Raw genomic sequence first — 6525 nt, forward strand, 5'->3', positions numbered from 1 at the left:
CTTGGTGGTGTCCCATCTTTTCCACAAGTTCATCAATGTTCGGGGTAAGGCTCTGAGCTGAAGAAATCCTCAGAATTGAGTGGAGGTGTTCAGCAGTAAGTCGACTTCTGTGTGATGTTTTGTTCAGGTTCATCAAAGAAAACAGTTGTTCACACAGGTATGTGCTGCCAAACATAGACAACGTTTGAGCAGCCTGGATGCGCAGCTGGGGCATTGTGCCGGGGAGGAAACGGGCGAACTCCGCAGCACCCACTGCCGCATATTTTGCCCTCAGTGCATCATTGCATTGGAGGTCAATCAACTCCATTTGGAGGTTTGGTGGTGAGCTTTCCACGTCAACAGCAAATGGGTTACCGAGCAGTTCCAACCTGCTTTTTTGTGCTTCAAAGTCAGCAAATCGGCGTCGAAAGTCAGCGGCAAGCATACCTATTTTATCAGCCAACTGTGTGCTCGGGAACGCACTGGTAGAGAGCTTCTCTTTCATGGTCTGGCAGCTGGGAAAGTGGCTCAAATTTTCTTTCCGCATCTGCGTCTCCCACAGAGTCAGTTTGGTTTTAAATGCCTTCACTGTACTGTACATATCAGAGATGACACGATCCCGACCCTGCAGCTGCAAGTTTATTGCATTCAGATGACTCGTAATGTCACACAGAAAAGCCATTTCACACAGAAACATTTCGTCTCGGAGTTGTGTTGTGTCTTTCCCTTTGCTGTCCAAGAACAGACAAATCTCCTCACGAAGCTCGAAACATCTTTGAAGCACCTTTCCCTGGCTTAGCCATCGCACCTCTGTGTGATAAGGCAAATCACCATGCTCCGTTTCTAACTCCGTCAGAAATGCCTTGAACTGGCGGTGATTCAAACCTTTGGCTCTGATAAAGTTAACTGTGCGCGTGATGATGCTCATTACATGCTCCATTTTCAAGGCTTTACCGCACAACGCTTCCTGGTGTATGATACAATGATAAGCTGTCAGCTCACCTGTCGCGTTTTCCTCTTGCATCTTTTCCCGTATCTTCGCCACCAGTCCGCTCCTGTGTCCACACATCGCAGGTGCTCCGTCGGTTGTCAAACCCACGAGTTTTTCCCAAGGCAGCTCCATCTCATTTACACATCTTGACACCTCTTCATACAAATCATGCCCCGTAGTTGTGCCATGCATAGGACGTAAAGCCAAAAACTCCTCTGTCACGCTTAGGTTGGAGTCCACTCCGCGGATGAAAATTGACAACTGGGCAATGTCAGAAATGTCGATGCTCTCATCCACAGCCAAGGAATATGCAATAAAATCTTTTCCCTTTTTCACAAGCTGCTCTTTTAGATTGATGGACAACTGGTCTACTCTCTCGGCAATGGTGTTTCTGCTCAGACTCACATTTAAAAAGAGTTGCCTTTTTTCTGGGCAAACTTCGTCACAAACTTTAATCATGCAGTTTTTGATGAAATCCCCCTCCGTAAATGGCCGGGCTGATTTAGCGATCTCTTCTGCCAAAATAAAACTGGCCTTGACAGCAGCCTGGCCTTGTGATTTGGCTTTTTTGAACAGAGCCTGTCGAGATTTGAGGCCTCGTTTTAATTCCTCTGCCTTTTGTAGCCTTTGTTCCATGTCCATATTCTTGTTTTTGTCCGCGTGTTTCGTTTCATAATGTCGTCTCAGATTATACTCTTTCAGTACCGCCACACTTTCTCCACACAGAAGACACACAGGTTTTCCAGCTACCTTCGTGAACATATACTCCGACTCCCACCTTGTTTGAAACCCCCGGTTCTCAGTATCCACCTTCCGTTTTGCCATTTTTGATGGGTATCTGAAAGTTAATTTTACTGTGATGCTGACGACTGCTGTGCCAATAAATATTGAAATGAAGCAGCCTACTGCTCGGTGCGTCACCTTTGCATTGTGGGAAATGTAGTATTGGTGCGTGTAAAAGATCTGCGGGCTGCCGGCTTGCTGCGGGCCGGTTCTAATAATAAATCAAGATCATCCCAGGGGCCGTAAAAAACCTTCTTGCGGGCCGGATGTGGCCCGCGGGCCTTGACTCTGACATATGTGATTTAGAATGTGTATGCAGATGAACTCTGTGCAAAGTGCAAAGTTTGTTATTTTCAGAGGAGAATGAAACAGAAAAAGCATGATGTATTTATTGACTTTTTCCCAGTGTGTGTCTACACAGGTTGTTGTGTAAACAGAGATGAATAACCTTGCAGGTTTGATTGGATCTGACTGATAAACATTAACAACCCCAAATTCCCCTGAAATGACACTGATGACCCAAGTGGGAGTTGTATGTATTATTCCCCATTGGTCAGTAATCATTACACCCCTGCTAACCGTTGATTTAAAAAGAGGAAAACAGAGTAGGTTTCAGGTGAAACTGGTTTGCTTCGCTTCATCAGGATTCCCAAAAATATGGAGAGGTAATTTTCAATCCCGATGACTTCTGTGAACTCCACAGTCAATTCAGCATCATTTATACATTTTTTAAAAATTTTGCAAAGAACTCAACATGATTGTTGAAGGCTGATTTAATAATAGTAGGTGGGATACTTTCAGTAATTTGTTGTTCTCTTCCTACAGTGCACTCAATCTAACGGGGAAGCTGGTGTTTTTGCTGGTCCTGATCTATGGCTGTTATGGTGACCTTCAAGGTGAGAGCTTCTTTGAGAGAGATTTTATTCTTACCCTGGTAACAGTCTATGGGCAAGGTTTGACAGAAATCCATGCTTTGGTTTAGTTTACTTGGACACTGTTTGTTAGACCTGGAATAACGTTAAAACTATGTTTTGTGAATGCTACTATTTTTCAGGGGGAACAAATAGTTACTTTGGAGGCGACTACAACTATTTTAATACAGATCTCAGAAAGTGACTACCTTTCAAAACTAGTTTAATACAGATCTCAGAAAGTGACTACCTTTCAAAACTAGTTTAATACAGATCTCAGAAAGTGACTACCTTTCAAAACTAGTTTAATACAGATCTCAGAAAGTAACTACGTCTTTAATATATTTGAATACAGATCTGAGAAAGAAGCTACTTAATATAATTATTTGAATACAGATCTCAGGAAGTGACCACTTTTCTAAAACTATTGGATTGGCTGCCTTCAACTAATGGCATAAATAAATAGAGCACACTCAATCTCCTATACTATTCCAATCTTCAATCTGACAGTCCTATTTGATCTACACAATACATTTATATCTGAACATTTTGTAAAGGTCCATTCTCCTGAATGTCCATCTCCTCAGGTGTACATAATCAAATTCAACCAATTAACAAATTATATTTTGTACAGATGCAGTAAGTATAAGTAAGTTGTTATACTCAACTACTTTACTGTTTGACTCTTTCAACATGCCACTGAAAAGGTTATAGGAATTCAATTCAATGCCATTTGCATTGCAAACAGCAAGTTGGATGCTTAGCAGAAGCAACTTTGAACCCCTTTGTCATCTGAGGGTGGGTTCTTGTTTCAAACACACACTATACCAACTTTAAAGGGATAGTTTATTCAGAATACAAACTAACAGGATTGTCCACCTACCTTGGCTGTAGTCGATTCAAGAAAGCAGTTTTGGGATATTTAGTTTCCTTTCGACACGTGATAGACATATATTGTTACTGTTAGCATTCTCAATAACACTTAACATGAAACTGTTCTTGTGCCTCTGTAATAAAACTGTTACTACTTTTGGAGCAACCTTTATTATTAGCATGTTGATACATAATACTTTGGTAATTGCATAGCAATGAGCTGAGAATCTTTGTAACTACTAGGAATAGTGACTGTTCCTTATTCCATTTATGTAATAATTCCATTATGAAATTCTGAAGCAATGTCCAATGTCCTATATAGCAACACTGTTGCTATTGTAACAATCAGAAAGTTACTACACATGTCTTGGAACTTGATGTCAAGTGATACTGAATTACCTCACGTCTCTCTCTTTATGAAAATATCATTATTAGTCATTTTGAAGATGCATATCTAAAAGCTCTCCAAACCATGTGCTTATGATCATATATTTAGACTAGTTCAACTAACTGTTGTCGTTTTTTGGTTCTTCATCAAATATTTGGCAGCCATCAAATAATGCTTTATTTTGTTTTCATATGACTTGCACATATTCAAATACTTTCAAATAGTATTTGGTTTTATGAGAGGTATTACAAAATAATTTTCTGAGACCTGCATTTCTTTTGCCTTTAGTTGAAACGCTATATAAACTATGTTCGACTACCTCAAGTATGTGAAAAGTTTGTATTTACAAATAAACTACAAGATACAACTAATTTCTACCCAGGTCTGCAGTTACCAAATGCTAACTTTTTTGCAGTTGTGGCACAAATCCGATGCAAGACAATAGTCCCGATATTAAAAATGTTTGGGCTTCATGTCCAAATAATCTAGAAGTAACTTCATCGAGCTACACAATACATTTTAGATGATTTGGACGTGAAGCCTTAACATTTCTAATATTGTGACTATTAACTCGCATTGGACAGACTTGCAGGTTTGTTTTAACATTATTTAATGGTGAGTTTGGCTCTCTCCATGTCCTACAGATCTCTCAGGTAAGGTGTTCGTAATCCCAATGACGACAAGCACCTCACACGTAAAGCTCCATGCCAACGTCTCAAAGCCCATTTCTGCTATGACCATGTGTCAGAGGTTCAACTCTGAGCAAGAACGAGGCCAGTCCCTTTTTTCTCTGGCAACCCAGTCTCATGACAATGATTTGTTGTTGTACAAACGCTCCATGGGTGTGTACCGAGTGCATATCAGGGGAGATGTACTGGATTTCTTCAGTTTGCCAGATTCAAAAAATGAATGGATCTCCATCTGCTGGACCTGGGACTCTACAACGGGTCTGACCCAGCTGTGGGTTAATGGGAAGCGAAGTGCACGGAGGATTCTTAAACCTGATACATCTGTAACTGGCACACCAAGTATAATGTTAGTTCAAGAGCAAGACAGTTATGGCGGAGGTTTTGATTCCTCACAATCCTTTGTGGGGGAAGTTACTGACGTCCACTTCTGGGACAGTGTCATCTCTCCCTGTGAAATACAAATGTATATGGAGTTGAATAAATTTACTGCAGGAAATATTCTCAACTGGAAAGACTTGCAGTTCAGTATTGAGGGAAAAGTGTTCATAGAGAAAAGTGAATTTAGAAATGAATGTTATAATTATTAGCAAAAAGAATTGCTCAGATGTGATCAGCAGTCTTATATATTTAGTTGGTTCCTGAAAATTGACTGAATACACATTTACAAGTAGAGAATGTAACATAAGATGCATGTTTGTTGTTCTGCTGTGTCATACTGTTGTTTATGTCTTGAATCAAATCAATAAATCCTTGATTTTAGATTTTCTCTGCTCATGACTCATTGCTGACATAAAAAAGAAATAAACAAAAACTATAATGCTGTTATTATGGATGACCGGTCCTTGCATCCATAGCTCTGCATTCATGGCTCTGTCTATGAATTTGAGAGCGGTTCCAGATCTCCAGGCCCCTCCCTCCCTCAGCTTTTTATCAAAGCAGAGTTGGGGTGACCGCTTTGTTAGTGTTAAAAGGATTCTAGCTTTAAAGACCTAAATGTTGACTCAGAAATGCATGAAGTGAGGCTAAACTTCTCTGCTACTTTGGTCCTGTAGCTACCACATTGTAGGTCGCTTTCCCCTGCTCAGACGTTGCATGCATCAACCAATAGTTTTGTGCCACGTAATTGACTGTGTCATAGGGCACCAGATTGCTGTAACATTTGATGTGAAATACCTATCAAGGCGTTTTAAGATGTGGCATGCGTCAGCAACGCCTGGACAGAGGAACGCGCTCTACATGTGACTGTGTGAGAGCCAAGTCTGGCATCTCTCTCATCTCATCAGTATCGATGTAGCTGTTGTTGGAGAGGAAGTCTGCCAGCCGCCTAGCTACAGTGCTGAAGAAGAGCTTCCCTTCAATACTGAGCAAAGGAGACGATCCTGCACTGGTCGATTAGGGTTGCAAAGCTCTGGTAATGTTCCCAAAAGTCCCAGGGGTACCAGAAATCCTAGTTCTCTTTAAATAATAAAGGATAATATCAAAAAATATACAGCGCTTTCGGAACGAATTTAGACCAGTTATTCTAAAATGTATTAAAAAATAAACATCAGCAATCTACACAAAATACCCTAGAATGACAAAGTGATAAAAGGTTTTTAGAATTGTTTTGCACATTTATATATATATAATCTTATTTACAGAATTATTCAGACCCTTTTGCAATGAGAATCGAAATTGAGCTCGGGTGCATCCTGTTTCTATTGATCGTTGTTCTACAACTTGATTGAAGTCCACCTGTGGTAAATTAAAATGATTGGACATGATTTGGTAATGCACACACCTGTCTATATAAGGTCCCACAGTCGACACAGCATGTCAGAATAAAAACCAAGCCATGAGTTCGAAGGAATTGTCTGTAGAGTTCCGAGAGAGGATTGTGTCAAGGCAAATATCTTGGGAAGGGTACCAAAA

At 40.4% G+C, this 6525-nt stretch overlaps 1 protein-coding gene across 1 annotated transcript; it reads left to right on the top strand.

The window, feature by feature from the left end:
• Positions 1 to 2404: 2404 nt before the first annotated feature.
• Positions 2405 to 5373, top strand: LOC100136775 (pentraxin). Its single transcript, NM_001124721.2, has 3 exons — positions 2405 to 2418; positions 2579 to 2649; positions 4570 to 5373. Exons 1-3 carry the CDS (start codon positions 2411 to 2413, stop codon positions 5199 to 5201), a joined length of 711 nt encoding a protein of 236 aa, NP_001118193.1. The 5' UTR covers positions 2405 to 2410; the 3' UTR covers positions 5202 to 5373.
• Positions 5374 to 6525: the final 1152 nt, after the last annotated feature.

Source organism: Oncorhynchus mykiss, chromosome 23, assembly GCF_013265735.2.
Source record: "Oncorhynchus mykiss isolate Arlee chromosome 23, USDA_OmykA_1.1, whole genome shotgun sequence".
NCBI lineage: Eukaryota > Metazoa > Chordata > Actinopteri > Salmoniformes > Salmonidae > Oncorhynchus > Oncorhynchus mykiss.